The sequence below is a fragment of the Phyllobates terribilis genome, unplaced genomic scaffold (genome assembly GCF_046119375.1).
Source record: "Phyllobates terribilis strain yellow unplaced genomic scaffold, ASM4611937v1 Scaffold_1__5_contigs__length_1240528914, whole genome shotgun sequence".
Classification (NCBI taxonomy): Eukaryota; Metazoa; Chordata; class Amphibia; order Anura; family Dendrobatidae; genus Phyllobates; species Phyllobates terribilis.
In genome coordinates, this window is record NW_027362761.1 from 28482756 (window position 1) to 28501885 (window position 19130).

The following is a 19130-nucleotide window of genomic DNA, read 5'->3' on the forward strand; positions in this document are numbered from 1 at the left end:
GGCATGCCTCAAAATCTTCCCAAAAAGGGAAGTCAGACAGGGAATCGCATAGGGGAGTTGGGACGGGAATCCAGATGTCAGATCTGGAAGCGAAAGCTAACAAGCGAGCAATGGACATCAAAAAGTGCTGTACCATGGACTTTGTAAACGGAAAAGTTTGTGCTCAATACTGCGTGTTTCATTATGTTGAATACGGACAGTTAAGTAAAGTTCTTTTTTATAAAACATATTGGAAGTCCCCTATTGTGTGTGCGGCGGTTCCTGAACTGGAAGGACAAAAGAAAGCGGAGCCTTACAACCAATACGTGAGTGTTACACACCACGTGCACAGCACAGGAGAAACGGGACAATGTTCTTTTGTATGGAACCAGGGTGTAGGAACACAGCAGCCCCTCGCCACCATTCCCACCCTGAGCCCCTCACAGAGACATGGCTGAAATGGCACCAGTGCAGGAAGTGAGCATAAGTTATTTTTATTTCACAAACGGGATTACTTATTTTAAAAATGAGTGGTCCATGTAGTGGGCAAATCATTTAAGCTATTTTTGAAATCGCCTTTTTCAAAATGTAAATTTTAGACCTGCCAGCTCTGATCTGGGGCTAAATCCACAAATGTTGTAATGGAACTATATAGATGTAGCATTACATAGTGAAAATATCTTTCTGAGCAGTACTTTTTATAAACCAGGTCCATTTGTAATACTGATCATAATGTTTCTCCTCCTACTAGCTTTCATCTCGGGCTGAGCTAAATGAATATGTACAGACAATTCCACTTCCATCCAGTACCAGTGACCTTCCAAAAGATACACCATGCAGCGTCGCAGGCTGGGGACTAATTGACCTGTCACATGACACAGATAAATTATTTGAGACGAATGTTACTATTGTTAGCCGCCGTTTGTGTCGTCGTTACTACCCTGGATTGACTGATGGGATGATTTGTGCAGGGAGCCCCAAAAGAATCACAGACTCCAGTCAGGTAAAATGCTATGCTAACTGCTTGCTTATGGGCCACTTTCACATTCTCAGAATACATCTCAATTATATTTTGTACCAAAATAGGGTTAGAGTGAATGTAAACAGGCATTCCTAGCTTCCGAATTATTAACCTCTTTCAAGCAAGCTTAAAAATCATTGATTTTGTCTGCACATTATCCTGGGTATACAAGACATTTGCTGCAGATAATATGACGTTCTATGCACCCAGAAAGATTGTGTTGTGTTGTGGGCCTATTAAATGACTGCCAATTAGTGATGATCGAGCATGCTCGTTGCTCGATATTTACGAGCATGCTCGGGCGAACACCTTCAGCATACTCGGGGGTTAAGTTTTCTTCGCTCTGTGAACATGATTTGTGACTGTTTGACAGCCTTAATACATGTGAGGAATGCCTGTTTTTCCAGCATTCCTCACATGTATTAAAGCTGTCAAACAGTCGCAAATCATGTTCATGGAACCACGAAAACTTAACCCCCGAGCACGCTGAAGATAATAGGTGCTCGCCCGAACAAGCTTGGAAATCTCGAGCAACGAGCATGCTCGATCATCACTACTGCCGATCAATTTGCATGTAGCTGTTTGTTTAACGGCCAAGGTCGGTCTGTCTAAATGCACCTTTAGACTCTGGGGTTAGACTCCAAAACAACCTGATCTTGTTCCTGGAACAAAACTTCAAGGTTTCTTCTGTTGTGGGTAAAAAATGGGAATGGTAAGTAATCAAGCTTTTTTTTTATATATATACTTATTATTTAGTTTTGAATATACAGTATATTCGAGTAGCTTATCTGATAGTTCATGTTGATTCATTATATTACATTGCTTACTGCTCTAAACAGTGAGTTTTATGTTTTCACTAATGGGGATATTTTAAAAAAATAGCAAATTGTACTTTTGTCTATAGCAGTGTTTCCCAACTCCAGTCCTCACGGCCCCCCACGTTTTCAGGATTTCATTAGTATTGCACAAGTGATGGAATTATTGCCTGTGCTTGTGATGCTATTATCACAGGGAAACACTAGTCGAGGGTTCCCCAACTCCAGTCCTCATGGCCCACCAACAGGCCATGTTCTCAGGATTTCCTTAGTATTGCACAGGCAATAATTCCATCACCTGTGTAATAGTAAGGAAATCCTGAAAACATGACCTGTTGGTGGGCCTTTAGGACTGGAGTTGGGGAACCCTGCACTAGTCCATAGTAACCAATATGGCTATGAGCAATATTTCTGTCATTCTTTTGTGATATGTGGTTGGTCAAAGATACTTTATAGGGAGTCTGTCAGTAGGATCACTCCTCCTAAGCCGTCTATATGGACATGCAGGTCATAGGAAGCTGAATAACATGATACCTTGATATCAGTGATATGATGTCTTACTCCAGAGAAATCCATGTTTTTCTTATATATAATTGAACTGTTTAGGATATGGGCAGGACACTGATCTGCAGGAGAAGCTGCCTCCAGAAATGATTATCAATGAAAGTAGGTGTTACCAGTGAGAACCAAGTAATGACTGACACTTTGCTCTCATAATCACAAACAGATCTGCACTGAGATCAGAGCTAACACATTACAGCAGAGCTAACACAGGAAAGCATTAGTGAAGTTTGTCTCATTACAAACATTAGCAGCATAGTGCTGTCGCTCCGCTGCAGAGCTGTGCCTGATTATAACTAACATAGTACAGCAGAGTTGAACTTTGACTCATTGCAAGCACATTTGCAGTGAGGACAGCTCTTCTATACTGCCCCCCCCACGCACACTGGCTGCCTGTGAGATAGAAATTGAAGTACTATAAAAGGACACCTGCAATGCAAATGTGTTAGTACAGCAGAAGTTAACTTTGTCTCATTACAGTGTTAGCTCTGATGTACTGTGTTACTTCTGATCTCAAAGCAGAGCTGTGTGTGATTATGAGAGCAAAGTGTCAGTCATTGCATAACACACTGGTAATACCCCATTTCATTTGACGCACCAGTCCAGCTTTTTTTATTTTACCGCTGTAGTAGTGCCACTAATGTAAGTTCCCTTCCCCCAGTATTATACTTATCAGACGCCGTCTTCATCTGTCATTAGTGCCGCTCCTGTCGTCTTCTGCACTTTGTGACCTGGCAGATAGCTGTAGTGCTTGCTGGGCGAGCTGGGGGTCACTACTCAATATACAGTTATATGAAAAAGTTTGGGCACCCCTATTAATCTTAATCTTAATGTTTTATAAAAATTGCTGTTTTTGCAACAGCTATTTCAGTTTGATATATGTAATTACTGTTGGACACAGTAATGTTTCTGCCTTGAAATGAGGTTTATTGTACTAACAGAAAATGTGCAATCTGCATTCAAACAAAATTTGACAGGTGCATAAGTATGGGCACCCTTATCATTTTCTTGTTTTAAATACTCCTACCTACTTTTTACTGACTTACTAAAGCCCTTTTTTTGGTTTTGTAACCTCATTGAGCTTTGAACTTCATAGCCAGGTGTATGCAATCATGAGAAAAGCTACTTAAAGTGGCCACTTGCAAGTTGTTCTCCTGTTTGAATCTCCTCTGAAGAGTGGCATCATGGGCTCCTCAAAACAACTGTCAAATGATCTGAAAACAAAGATTATTCAAAATAGTTGTTCAGGGGAAGGATACAAAAAGCTGTCTCATAGATTTAACCTGTCAGTTTCCACTGTGAGGAACATAGTAAGGAAATGGAAGAACACAGGGACAGTTCTTGATAAGGCCAGAAGTGGCAGGCCAAGAAAAACATCAGAAAGGCAAAGAAGAAGAATGGTGAGATCAGTCAAGGACAATCCTCAGACCACCTCCAGAGAGCTGCAGCATCAACTTGCTGCAGATGGTGTCACTGTGCATCGGTCAACTATACAACGCACTTTGCACAAGGAGAAGCTGTATGGGAGAGTGATGCGAAAGAAGCCGTTTCTGCAAGCACGCCACAAACAGAGTCGGCTGAGGTATGCAAAAGCACATTTGGAGAAGCCAATTTCCTTTTGGAAGAAGGTCTTGTGGACTGATGAAACCAAGATTGAGTTGTTTGGTCATACAAAAAGGCGTTATGCATGGTGGCAAAAAAACACCGTATTCCAAGAAAAACATTTGCTACCCACAGTAAAATTTGGTGGAGGTTCCATCATGCTTTGGGGCTGTGTGGCCAATGCCAGTACCGGGAATCTTGTTAAAGTTGAGGGACGCATGGATTCCACTCAGTATCAGCAGATTCTTAACAGTAATGTTCAAGAATCAGTGACAAAGTTGAAGTTACGCAGGGTAAACTGCATGCTAGCAAATGCCAGGAGCCTGACAAACAAGATGGATGAACTGGAAGCAGAAATATCTACAGGTAACTATGACATAGTGGGAATAACCGAGACATGGTTAGATGAAAGCTATGACTGGGCAGTTAACTTACAGGGTTACAGTCTGTTTAGAAGGGATCGAAGAAGTCGGAAAGGGGGTGGAGTCTGTCTATATGTAAAGACGTGTCTAAAGCCTACAATACGGGAGGATGTATGGGAGGGAAATGAGGAGGTCGAGTCCTTATGGGTGGAGATACATGGGGCAAAAAACAATAATAAAATTATCATAGGAGTCTGTTATAAACCACCAAATATAGCAGAAGCCACGGAAAGTCTATTAATGAGACAAATAGACGAAGTAGCAAAAAATAACGAGGTGATTATTATGGGGGACTTCAACTACCCCGATATAGACTGGGAAACCGAAAGCTGTAGATCTCAGAAAGGAAACAGGTTTCTGTCAATTATCAAAGACATTTATTTGTCACAACTTGTGCAGGAACCAACTAGAGGGACGGCCCTTTTAGACTTAATATTAACTAACAGGCCAGACAGAATAACTGGGGTGCAGGTCGGGGGGCACCTGGGAAATAGTGACCACAACATTATACAATTCCACATGTGCTTCAGTAGGGTGCCCAGCAAGGGAGTCACAAAAACACTGAACTTCAGGAGGGCAAAGTTTGATCAGCTAAGAGATGCCCTTCACCTTATAGACTGGGATAGTATCTTTAGCAATAGGAGCACGGATAGAAAATGGGAAATTTTCAAAACAGTCCCACATAGTCACTGTAGAAGGTACATACCTTATGGGAATAAAAGGGCTAGGAATAGGAGGAAGCCAATGTGGCTAAATAAGGAAGTCAAGAGGGCAATGAAAAACAAAAAAAGGGCTTTCGGTAAACTTAAACAAGAAGGCAGCGAGGAAGCGCTAATATCTTATAGGGAAAAAAACAAAATCTGTAAGAAACAAATAAGAATAGCAAAAGAGGAGACAGAGAGACTAATTGCCAAGGAAAGTAAAACGAATCCCAAACTGTTCTTTAACTATATAAACAGTAAAAGGATTAAAACTGATGGAGTTGGCCCATTGAAAAATAACCTGGGTAAAATCATAGAGGGCGATGAGGGTAAAGCAAACCTACTCAATAGCTTCTTCTCCACTGTTTTCACAAAAGAAAACAATTTATCGGAGGAAATGCAGAGTGATAAAGTAAACCCTCTGCTAAATATCACCCACCTAACCCAGGAGGAAGTTCAGAAACGCCTAAATAATATCAAAATAGACAAGTCACCAGGCCCAGATGGCATACACCCCCGGGTACTAAAAGAATTAAGTAATGTGATAGACAGACCGCTGTATCTTATATTCAAGCACTCTTTATGGACAGGGACTGTCCCACTAGACTGGCACCAAGCAAATGTGGTACCAATATTCAAAAAGGGGTCTAAAAGTGACCCAGGGAACTATAGACCAGTCAGCTTAACGTCTGTTGTGGGTAAATTGTTTGAAGGATTTCTTAGAGATGCTATTGTAGAATATCTTAATGATAATAACTGTCTAACTCCATATCAACATGGATTCATGAGGGATCGCTCCTGCCAAACAAACCTGATCGCCTTCTACGAGGAGGTGAGCTCACAGCTGGACCGGGGAGAGTCAGTGGATGTAGTATACCTTGACTTCTCCAAAGCGTTTGATACCGTGCCACACAAAAGGTTGGTATATAAAATGAGAATGCTTGGTCTGGGGGATAATGTGTGCAAGTGGGTAAATAGCTGGCTGAGTGATAGAAAGCAGAGGGTGGTTATCAATGGAGTAAGCTCAGGGTGTCTCAGGGTTACTAGCGGGGTGCCTCAAGGGTCTGTCTTGGGCCCTATATTATTTAATATATTTATTAATGATCTAGTGGAAGGGTTGCATAGTAAAATAGCAATATTTGCAGATGATACTAAACTTTGTAAAGTAGTTAATACAGATGAGGATAGGGCACAGCTGCAGGAGGATTTAGATAAATTGGGGAGTTGGGCCAAAAAATGGCAAATGGGGTTCAATGCCGATAAATGTAAGGTCATGCACATGGGAAAGAAAAACAGCAGTCACCCATACATATTAAATGGGAAACCGTTGGGGAAATCTGACATGGAGAAGGACCTGGGCGTCTTGGTTAATAGCAAATTAAATTGGAGTGCCCAGTGTCAGGCAGCAGCTGCGAAGGCAAATAGAGTCATGGCATGCATCAGAAGAGGAATAGGGGCATATGATGAGAACATTGTTCTTCCTCTGTATAAAGCGCTGGTAAGGCCGCACTTAGAATTTTGTGCACAGTTCTGGGCTCCGGTGCTCAGGAAAGACATATTGGAGCTAGAGAGGGTACAAAGGAGGGCGACTAAGGTAATAAAGGGAATGGAGGGACTAGAATACCCAGAGAGGTTGTCAAAATTAGGCCTATTTACATTGGAAAGCAAAGGCTTAGGGTAGACCTCATAAACATGTATAAATACATCAGGGGGCAGTACAGAGATCTCTCCCATGACCTGTTTATACCAAGGATGGTGACAAACATTTCCTGCCTAAAAGCAGCGACAATCCACCAGCAGGGCGGGCGGCCTGGTGCCTCACAGCACCCATGCTGAAAGACAGAGTCCCCATGACTCCAGACCGCGCCGCGCCACCAGCACAAAGCCACAGCAACAATGGCCGACACACTGCACCAACACCACATGAAAGGAGCATTGTAACTAACCTTCCTCAAGCTCTCAAGTGAGAGCAAAAATAGGCTAGACCCTCTTTGCAGTCTCTTGCTAATTAAAATCACCTGTGCTGTCACAATATGGCAGTGCGGGACAGGAGCGGCGCCGGGAAGAGCTGGAGACAGCAGCTGGCAATTATAATACTTGGGTCCAGGAACTTAGATTAGTGGCACCACTCCAGCTCCGAAATAAAAAAAAAAACGCTGGAGTAGAGCTTTAAAATAACCTCAGATTCACACGCAGATCAGTGTCTGGCCCATAGATCTTGAGAGGTCATTTGCATATAAGAAAAAAGTGGATTTCTCTGGAATAAGAAATTGGATTGCAGTTATCAAGGTATCATTTTTAGAGATCAGCGAACATTTCAATGTTCAGTTCAGTTCACGATCGCCGAATTTTCGATATTCGCCGATTAATTCGTCGAACATTTGCAGAACATAGCCGAACCCCATTGGATTCAATGAGAGGTGAAACCAAACGCGTACATAACACCTTCAGACAGATCAAATTAGGGGCAGACACCAGAAAAGTGCCATCAATTGACCCACAGTACAAATTTTATAATGGCACAGCAGCAATCAGCCATGGACCATGCATGAGGTATCAGGATCTGGGTCAGCATTTACAGATTTGAATTTAACTTCAGATTAAGAGGAGGTGGGTGATGGATCGGTGTAGGTCTGCTGTGCTGGGAGCCCTGATACCTCATGCAACAGCTCAACCTGCTTTTATGCTCAGTCACACTAAGATGACATAAAAATCAGTTTCATTGATTAGTATTGGTACAAAAATGTAAGGATAGTAACACAGATAGTTGACTGAAAGTAAATGGAGGCCTGCCGGTCTGGCAACACACATAAAGGAGACCCAACCAGGAGTCTCCTCATTTCCAAAAATTAGGGGCTGACACCACCAAAGTGGCATCAATTTCAGTATAGTAGAAATAGTATAATTAGGAACGACACCTCTTCCACTACAGCCAACCCAGCAGATGGAGACCCAATCAAGAGTCTCAACATTTCCAAAAATTAGGGGCTGACACCACCAAAGTGGCATCAATTTCAGTAGAGTAGAAATAGTATAATTAGGACCGACACCTTTCCACTACAGCCAACCCAGCAGATGGAGACCCAATCAGAAGGCTCCACATTTCCAAAAATTAGTGGCAGAAACCACCAAAGTAGCATCAATTTCACTAGAGTAGAAATAGTATAATTAGGACGATACCTCTTCCACAACAGTCAACACAGCCGATAGAGACCCAACCAGGAGTCTTCACATATCCAAAAATTTGTGTTAACATCTACAGCAACAGCAACAGCAGGCACAGAAGCCACTCTAAAGATATCACAGATTGCAATTACGCGAAATCAATGCAGCACACTAAAAACTACAACATTGCCTAGTTTGTACAGTCTGCGAATGGGGTGCAAAAGTCCTTGGAGATCCATGACTTGTTCATCTTGATGAAAGTTAGGTGGTCTACACTTTCAGGGGGCTGCGCTTATTCGTCAGGACACCACCAGCAGCGCTGAAGACACGTTCTGAGAGAACGCTGGCTGCCGGGCATGATAAAACCTCCAAGGCGTGACAGGGAAGCTCAGGCCACTCATCCAGTTTAGAAGACCAAAATGTAAAAGGGTCCAAGTCCTCCCTGATGGTATTGATATTGAGCTCCAGATACTCCTGCAACATCCTCTCCAGTCGTTCACCACGTATCAGACTTGTACTCTGTTGTGCTGATGCACGAGCTGTTGTAAAAAATGTGTGAAAAGACTCACAGAAATTGCTTCTGCCACTCACACTGCTGCTGCTCCTAATGTTTTGGCATTGATGAATTGACGTGCCAGAGGTTGAAAGTCTAGAGCTGCGATGCACACTGTGTTCCTCACTGCTGTCTTGGGGAAAACCTCTCTTAAGGTTGTGTAAAAGCGTGTTTCGATACTCCAGCATTCGCGGGTCCCTTTCCAGAGCGGGAAGCATCTGGCAAAATTTATTCTTATAACGTGGATTTAACAGAGTGGCAACCCAGTCGTCAGCCCTATTTTGAATCATAACTACAGTACAGACCAAAAGTTTGGACACACCTTCTCATTTAAAGATTTTTCTGTATTTTCATGACTATGAAAATTGTACATTCACACTGAAGGCATCAAAACTATGAATTAACACATGTGGAATTATATACTTAACAAAAAAGTGTGAAACAACTGAAAATATGTCTTATATTCTAGGTTCTTCAAAGTAGCCACCTTTTGCTTTGATGACTGCTTTGCACACTCTTGGCATTCTCTTGATGAGCTTCAAGAGGTAGTCACCGGAAATGGTTTTCACTTCACAGGTGTGCCCTGTCAGGTTTAATAAGTGGGATTTCTTGCCTTACAAATAGGGTTGGGACCATCAGTTGTGTTATGTTGTAGTCAGGTGGATACACAGCTAATAGTCCTACTGAATAGACTGTTAGAATTTGTATTATGGCAAGAAAAAAGAAGCTAAGTAAAGAAAAACGAGTGGCCATCATTACTTTAAGAAATGAAGGTCAGTCAGTCCGAAAAATTGGGAAACTTTGAAAGTGTCCCCAAGTGCAGTTGCAAAAACCATTAAGCGCTACAAAGAAACTGGCTCACATGAGGACCGCCCCAGGAAAGGAAGTCCAAGAGTCACCTCTGCTTCTGAGGATAAGTTTATCCGAGTCACCAGCCTCAGAAATCGCAGGTTAACAGCAGCTCAGATTAGAGACCGGGTCAATGCCACACAGAGTTCTAGCAGCATCTCTACAACAACTGTTAAGAGGAGACTTTGTGCAGCAGGCCTTCATGGTAAAATAGCTGCTAGGAAACCACTGCTAAGGACAGGCAACAAGCAGAAGAGACTTGTTTGGGCTAAAGAACACAAGGAATGGACATTACACCAGTGGAAATCTGTGCTTTGGTCTGATGAGTCCAAATTTGAGATCTTTGGTTCCAACCACCGTGTCTTTGTGAGACGCAGAAAAGGTGAACGTATGGACTCTACATGCCTGGTTCCCACCATGAAGCATGGAGGAGGAGGTGTGATGGTGTGGGGGTGCTTTGCTGGTGACTCTGTTGGGGATTTATTCAAAATTGAAGGCATATTGAACCAGCATGGCTACCACAGCATCTTGCAGCGGCATGCTATTCCATCCGGTTTGCATTTAGTTGGACCATCATTTATTTTTCAACAGGACAATGACCTCAAACACACTTCCAGGCTGTGTAAGGGCTATTTGACCAAGAAGGAGAGTGATGGGGTGCCACGCCAGATGACCTGGCCTCCACAGTCACCAGACCTGAACCACATCGAGATGGTTTTGGGTGAGCTGGACCGCAGAGTGAAGGCAAAAGGGGCAACAAGTGCTAAGCATCTCTGGGAACTCCTTCAAGATTGTTGGAAGACCATTTCTGGTGACTACCTCTTGAAGCTCATCAAGAGAATTCAAGAGTGTACAAAGCAGTCATCAAAGCAAAAGGTGGCTACTTTGAAGAACCTAGAATATAAGACATATTATCAGTTGTTTCACACTTTTTTGTTAAGTATATAATTCCACATGTGTTAATTCATGGTTTTGATGCTTCAGTGTGAATGTACAATTTTCATAGTTATGAAAATACAGAAAAATCTTTAAATGAGAAGGTGTGTCCAAACTTTTGGTCTATACTGTATATGTTGCAGATAGCGCAGCAAGAAGGCACTCATATGTCGGGCTCTTTCATGAGGTCTAAGCCCATGCTGTGTTGGTGGCTGGGTGATGCTTGTTTCCTCTGTCCCCTCCCGCCAACCACAAACAGCAGAGGGGGATGATTATCCTCTTTATCTCCTGACTGTTTCTCGCCCATCACCTCTTCTTCCTCCATTTGTTCCTCGGATCTTGCACCTTCACTAACAGTTTGTCAGGTATCACCAGTCTCGCTCGATCACTGTAATCCACCCTCCCTTGGCACCCGCCTGTGTAAAGACAGTCTTGAAGTTTGAGACATTCTTATCCCTTCAGCATAGTCCTCTTCCTCGGGGACCACCACCTCCTCCCGCAGGCTATTCAAAGTCTGCTCCAGCATGTAGATGACCAGAATAGTGATGCTGATGATGGCATCGTCAGCGCTAACCATCTTAGTAGCCATTTCAAAACTGTGCAGAAGGGTGCAGAGCTCCTTAATCTGTGCCCACTCCATAAACGTCATATGCCCCACATCCGTACTGCCCAGGCCATACGTCATGACATACTGTGTCAGGGCTCGTTGCTGCTGCCACAGTCGCTGCAACATGTGCAGAGTGGAATTCCACCATGTCGGCACATCGCATATCAACCTGTTAACTGGCTTGGACAAAGATCTCTGTATCAATGCAAGTTGATGACCTGAGGGGTGCGAATTGCGGAAGTGAGCACATATCTTCCGTGCTTTTTGCAGTAGCTCATACAGGCCAGGATAGTGGCGGAGAAATCGCAGTACCACCAGGTTGAAGACATGAGCCATGCAAGGCATGTGTGTGAGCTTGCCTTGACGTAGGGCCGCCACCAGTTTGCACCATTATTGCGCACGGCCTCCCCTGGATCCAGGTTCAGTGGAGACAGCCATTGTTCAAACTCCACAACTCTTCAGCTGTATGACTGTGATCTCCAAGGCATATTAATTTTAACACTACCTGATTGCGGTGAGCCCTGGCTGCACAGTACGGAGGTGGTGGGGATTCTCTCTGCACTGTTGGAACCCGTTCTCATTAAGGCAGAGGTTGAGCATGCAGGTGGAGGCCCTAGAGGAAGTGGAGGAGGCAGAAGCAGTGGAGGAAGTGTGAAATACAGAGGTTTGTCCTGCAAGCATTGGGGATTCAAAGACTTGTGGAGCAGCCCTTTCCTCACCTGCCCCCACAGCCACCAGAGTCACTCAGTGCCCAGTCAGCGAGATGTGACGCCCCTGGCCATGCTTACTCGTCCAGGTGTCTGTGGTGAAATGCACTCTGGCAGACATAGAATTAGTCAAGGAACAGGTGATGTTGTCTGCAACATGCTGGTGTAGTGCAGGCACAGCTTTCTTAGAGAAGTAATGGCGACTGGGCAACTGGTACTGGGGGACTGCGACGACCATCAGCTTTTGGAAACCGTCTATATCTACCAGGCGAAAAGGCAGCATTTCCATGGCAAACAGATTGGAGATGGTGGAGTTCAACCTCTTAGCTTTGTCATGTGTAGGAGATAACAATCCTTTACGTGACCACAACTGTGGGACTGAGGGCTGGCTACAGTGCTAAGAGAGGGCGGAGTACAGTGAAACGGACAAACTGCTGGACCATGAGTGAGGTGCAGGCGGAGATGTTATGGTGGATTGATAAAGTTGTAGTGTGCTCATTCTCTGAGATCAGTCAAAAACAGCAGGCATGTCCGCTTCCGTTACAGCTGATGGGCTGTCACTCAACTTGGCACGGTGACAGAGTAGGAGGAAAAAGCAGCAGTTGCGGTTGATCGGGTGGCTGATGGTTGTTGAGGTCCGCTGGTCCGCATTTTATCACAGTGAGATTGCCAGAGTAACGCATGTTGATTGCGCATGTGAAGTTTCATGCATGTAGTAGCCAAATTATTGCACTTTTTCCCTCTACTGAGTTTTTTTTGCAAAGGTGGCAGATAATGTGCATTGCTCATCCTTTGCAGTGTCAAAAAGGCCCAGGCTAGGCAACCCTTGCCACCCCTGCGAGCTGCAGACCCGCAACCGCTGCTGGCCACAGCCACAGTTGTGGCTAAGGATGCAGTGCTCGTCGTGGTTGCATCACTCCGTGTCTGTGCCGTAGGGTGCAACGTAATCTCTTCGTTTTCCTCCTCCACCACCTCCTCAGATGACCTACTCGGCTGCGTGCCTGTGGGATCTACAACCTCATCATCATCATCCTCTGTGTTATCCCATTCCTCGCCCTGAGAGTCACCCTTCTCCTCTTCCTGCCCTAACGGCTCAGTACAGCCTCAGGTATCTGAGTCTCATCAGGATCACCTCCCCCCGGGGGTTAACATCTGGTGACGAGGGTCAGGATGCTGCTCAGACCCAACTTCTTCCTGCCCCGGATCCAACCTAAAAAAATGTTGGTCATCAGTGCAGATGCTTACCTCCTCTTGACTCTGTGAATCTTTGGAGCACACTTCTGATGCCCGTGGCATAGAATGTGTGAACAGTTCTGCAGACTTGCCCATCTGTGGTTCCCGACAGTCAGTTGGGCGGTTGGAAAGTTGTGACGCGGGAGGAAGCAAGGGGAATTGGGATGCCACCTCTGTGGACTGTACTGTGTGTGATGTTGAGGTGGAGGAAGAGGAGGACAGCTCACTTGATGCAGCGCTTGACATCTACTGGAGACCATGTTCTTTCTGGCCCTCATCTACAAGGCATACCGCTGTGTGGCTGCCAAAGAAAGGGAGTGGAGTAGCCCATCCAGCAACAGGAGTTTTCTGTTGTCTTTGGACAGGATGTGACTGTGTTGGATCACTAGTAGTGTTGAGAGAGCGTGTATTGTTAACCCTTTCGGCGAGCACACCGAACAAACAGGCAATCCCTGCACGTTTCACAGCTGTGTAACAGTCGTGAAACATGCAGCCGTGGCGGCACTAACATAGATGCCGAGCACACCACAAATACTCAGCGAGCACCCAAGGGTTAACAATGCACGCTCACTCAACACTATTCAATGGTGCTTTCACTAACATTACCACCTACCCCACGTATATTGTTAACACCAAGCCTATTCCCCCTTCCACCACGACCTTGCTTTTTCCCACTCATGTTGCTCAGATAGTGTGGTAGGAGCATGCTATTAGCAACAAAAAAATATTTTTTTGTACTCTTCAACAGCTCTGCACATAGCTGAATTTCAGCTCTACAAAATCACAAGGTGAAATGTGGCGTGCTGAATCACGTTAGCAACTGAAAAAAATAGATTTTTAAAGGTGTACTCGTGCATGGAGTACAATAGAAGCAGTGCACAACAGAGTTCTATGAAATGTGCCCTGCTGTCTTTGTCTGGACCTCACTAATGGCACAAAAAAAAAATCTGCTGGAAGGTCGATTTCACAGCCACACAAGACACTAGCTATCTAAACTATCTGACTTAGAAGCAACTGCCTAGCTAACTAGCTAAAATCTATAATGAATTCAGGAGCATCCTCTCTGTGCTGTTACACTGACAAAATGGCACTAAAACAACATATCTGCTGTTTATATAGAGAGGGACATGTGATTTCAGCAGCCAATGGCACAAGCCCTTGTGTCTGGACATTGTGGATGCTTCATGCGCCCTGATTGACTAGCCGCAATTTGCACACATAAAGATAGGAGAAAAAAAAAGATTACAAGCTCTGAGCTCTCCCCACCCCCTCCCCTCATCAAACACGTCCGCCCCGCTCATCAAACACCACCACGATGCTAGTCAAAGTGATAAAAATACTTTAGTGGCAACGTAATAATTTCCCGCACTTTTACCAACTTTTTACCAAATTTTGCTGATTTTGCGAAAAAATGCTCGTGTGTCCGATCATGAATCCGAATGTGCCATATTCATGCCGAATTTAAAATTGGCAATCATTTTTCAAACATATTCGCTCATTTCTAATCATTTTATTCAGCATCCTATGACCTGCATGCCAATATAGATGGCTTAAAAGGGTTGATTCTACTTACATATTCCCTTTAAGGACAATGCATACCATTCCTTGTGTGTTTCCTAATTTTTTCCTTTTGTGCTTATAGGGAGACTCAGGTGGGCCCCTTGTTTGCAATGAGGCTTTGGAAGGCATTGTGTCGTTTGGATATCATCACCCTCCTGGTGTCTATGCAAGAGTTGGAAAATACTTGGAATGGATCAAACAAACCATCTCCAAATATGAAACCACAGACACCATCTGATACTTACACATTTATATTACTAGGGGGCACTATTATCCCCCCTCATATTCATTTTTCTCATTATACAGCCCTTAATATTACAGTAAAATGCAATAATCAATAAAAGTGAGATTTAGAAATTATTTGCACCTTATCTTTGTTTAGCATGTTGCATGGCATATACTTACCTGTAGTCAAATCCTTGGATTATTCTGACATCTCTTGCAATTTACAAGAGTGGCATTTGCCTTTGGTTCCCTTATAACTAGTGTTGAGTGAGTATGTTCTGTCCGAGTACGCTCGGGCCGAGCTCCGAGTATTTACAGCTGCTCGGTGATAAGGTTAAATCGCTCCCGTGTGCATGATTTGCAACTGATTTGTCTATTTCTTACACATTCCTCACATGTAATAAAGCTGTCACACAGTTGCAAATCATGCACACGGGAGCGATTCAACCATATCCACCGAGCAGCTGTAAATACTCGGAGCTCGGCCCGAGCATACTCGCCGAAAGGGTTAACAGAACATACTCACTCAACACTACTTATAACCTATTGCCTAAATGCTGATCTTGAAGTAGTTTTTTTAACTCCATCTCAAATATATGAGCTGTTTTTTTCAGAGTAGATGAGAAGGTAGGGGGGAGAGAAAGAAGAGACTGATAAGTGGGAACAAAGCAGATTTCTCTGATAAGATATCAAAGTTTCTTAGGCTCTGTTCCTACAGTTACATCCTGTAGTATGGTTCAAATAAAGATACATGTTCAAGTCCAACTGAAGGATGGGAAATGATAAATGAAATGGAGTATAGGTACATCCTAATGTATGATCCAGGCTGCTCTAAAAGAGCAAGTTTTTCCCTCCTGATACCAGCAAGTGTCGATCGACTGTATAAACAGAACAAGAATTTTATACAATTATATTAGTAATTATGTCATTTTCTTCTTCTTAAAAAAAGCATCTAAGCAATTTTGAAACCATCAACTGTGACTACCCTCTTGTGTTTTGAGGAGGTTTTACATGAAACAGGGTTTGACCATATCTTTGTATGGGCCATTTATGTACTTGTACAAGTTAATCATGTCCATCCTTAGACGTCTCTTCTCAAGACTAAATACATTTAGTTCTTTTAATCTTTCCTCATAATTAAGATTCTATATTCCCTTTATCAGTTTTGGGACTTTTTTGTATTTTATCTAACTCCAGGGCATAGTTTCTATGAACTGGTACTCAGAACTGAACTACATATTCCAGATGGCATAGCACTAATGCTTTGTAAAGTGGTAGTATTACATCCCTGTCCTACAAATCCATGCCTCTTTTAATATATGACAATATTCTGCTGGCATTAGAAGCTGCTGATTGACATTACACACTGTTCTTAAATATGTGATGTACAAGTACACCCGAATTCTTCTCTACAAGGGACTCTCCTAGTTTTACTCCCCTCGGACAAACTTTTTCTCAATCACTTCGTTCCCCCTAAGTACAAATAACACCTATACTTGCCTCCAGTGCGGGTTCCGTTTAAGGAACAAATCAGACATCCTTAGGAAGTGAGAGAGCAGCAGCAGCTCTGACTTCCTCCAGATATCAGTTACGTCCAAAAGGATTGCATGACATAACAATGTGACGGGAGCCAGTGCCGACACAGCTGCAACTCCGCTGACACTGGAGGTGAGTATAGGTGTTATTATTTTACTTGGGGCAAACATAGAGATTAAGGAGGTTATCCGAATAGTGGGCAACCCCTTTAACAATTATCCACATTGAACCTCATCTGCCAAATGGATGTCCAAACACTCAATTTGTTCAAGTTAGATTGTAATTTATGGACATCTTCCATAGACTGCACTATACTATATTGCTTTGTGTCATCTGCAAAATAGAAACATCACTATTAATCCCATTTTATATAAAGTATAATAAAGAAATAAGTGACAGTGGGCCCTGATATTAATATATTAATAGCCTGGGAAGCAACATGGCATTACCCTCTTCTCAGGCTATAGACATCAGCCCAAGCTGTCCGCTTTCCCTCTACTGGTTAATAAAATTTAGGGGGACCCCACGCCATTTTTTTCAGAAATTTATTCATGCATTACTAAATTACTTGTACAGTAAGCTACACACGCAAAGCACTGATTGTATATCTCACTCACATATTTATATCTATCATATATATACAGTACAGACCAAAAGTTTGGACACACCTCATTTAAAGATTTTTCTGTATTTTCATGACTATGAAAATTGTACATTCACACTGAAGGCATCAAACTATGAATTAACACATATGGAATTATATACTTAACAAAAAAGTGTGAAACAACTGAAAATATGTCTTATATTCTAGGTTCTTCAAAGTAACCACCTTTTGCTTTGATGACTGCTTTGGACACTCTTGGCATTCTCTTGATGAGCTTCAAGAGGTAGTCACCGGAAATGGTTTTCACTTCACAGGTGTGCCCTGTCAGGTTTAATAAGTGGGATTTCTTGCCTTATAAATGGGGTTGGGACCATCAGTTGTGATGTGCAGAAGTCTGGTGGATACACAGCTGATAGTCCTACTGAATAGACTGTTAGAATTTGTATCATGGCAAGAAAAAAGCAGCTAAGTAAAGAAAAACTAGTGGCCATCATTACTTTAAGAAATGAAGGTCAGTCAGTGTGAAAAATTGGGAAAACTTTGAAAGTGTCCCCAAGTGCAGTTGCAAAAACCATCAAGCGCTATAAAGAAACTGGCTCACATGAGGGCCGCCCCAGGAAAGAGTCACCTCTGCTTCTGAGGATAAGTTTATCCGAGTCACCAGCTTCAGAAATCGCAGGTTAACAGCAGCTCAGATTAGAGACCAGGTCAATGCCACTCAGAGTTCTAGCAGCAGACACATCTCTACAACAACTGTTAAGAGGAGACTTTGTACAGCAGGCCTTCATGGTAAAATAGCTGCTAGGAAACCACTGCTAAGGACAGGCAACAAGCAGAAGAGACTTGTTTGGGCTAAAAAACACAAGGAATGGACATTAGACCAGTGGAAATCTGTGCTTTGGTCTGATGAGTCCAAATTTGAGATCTTTGGTTCCAACCACCGTGTCTTTGTGCGATGCAGAAAAGGTGAACGGATGGAGTCTACATGCCTGGTTCCCACCGTGAAGCATGGAGTAGGAGGTGTGATGGTGTGGGGGTGCTTTGCTGGCGACACTGTTGGGGATTTATTCAAAATTGAAGGCATACTGAATCAGCATGGCTACCACAGCATCTTGCAGCGGCATGCTATTCCATCCGGTTTGCGTTTAGTTGGACCAATATTTATTTTTCAACAGGACAATGAACCTCAAACACACCTCCAGGCTGCGTAAGGGCTATTTGACCAAGAAGGAGAGTGATGGGGTGCTACGCTAGTTGACCTGGCCTCCACAGTCACCAGACCTGAACCCAATCGAGATGGTTTGGGGTGAGCTGGACCGCAGAGTGAAGGCAAAAGGGCCAACAAGTGCTAAGCATCTCTGGGAACTCCTTCAAGATTGTTGGAAGACCATTTCCGGTGACTACCTCTTGAAGCTCATCAAGAGAATTCAAGAGTGTGCAAAGCAGTCATCAAAGCAAAAGGTGGCTACTTTGAAGAGCCTAGAATATAAGACATATTTTCAGTTGTTTCACACTTTTTTGTTAAGTATATAATTCCACATGTGTTATTTCATAGTTTTGATGCCTTCAGTGTAAATGTACAATTTTCATAGTCATGAAAATACAGAAAAATCTTTAAATGAGAAGGTGTGTCCAAACTTTTGGTCTGTACTATATATATACACTGCTCAAAAAATAAAGGGAACACTTAAACAACAGAATATATCTCCAAGTCAGTAACACTTCTGTGAAATCAAACTGTCCAGTTAAGAAGTAACACTGATTGTGAATCAATCTCTCCTGCTGTTTTGCAAATGGAACAGACAACTGGTAGAAATGATAGGCAATTAGCAAGATACCCCCTATAAAGGAGTGGTTCTGCAGGTGGTGATCACATACCATTTCTCTGTTCTCATGCTTTTTGGCTGTTCTTTTGCTCACTTTTGCACTTTTTTGTTGCTCTCATCCCTAGAGGTACAGTAGCATGAGGCGGTGTCTATAGTACAACCCACAGAAGTTGCTCAGGTAGTGCAGCTCATCCAGGATGGCACATCAATGCGAGCTGTGGCAAGAAG

The 19130-nt window shown here is 43.3% G+C and overlaps 1 protein-coding gene across 1 annotated transcript in view; it reads left to right on the top strand.

Annotated features, from left to right (window-relative positions):
- The window catches only part of LOC141178781 (mast cell protease 1A-like), a 53535-nt gene extending 38464 nt beyond the window's left edge, over positions 1-15071 (top strand). Inside the window, exons 4-5 of the mRNA XM_073660638.1 lie at positions 731-982; positions 14794-15071. Coding sequence (XP_073516739.1) covers positions 731-982; positions 14794-14949 — 408 coding nt within the window. The 3' untranslated portion in view covers positions 14950-15071. The remainder of the gene's footprint in view (positions 1-730; positions 983-14793) is intronic.
- The last annotated feature ends 4059 nt before the right edge of the window (positions 15072-19130 follow it).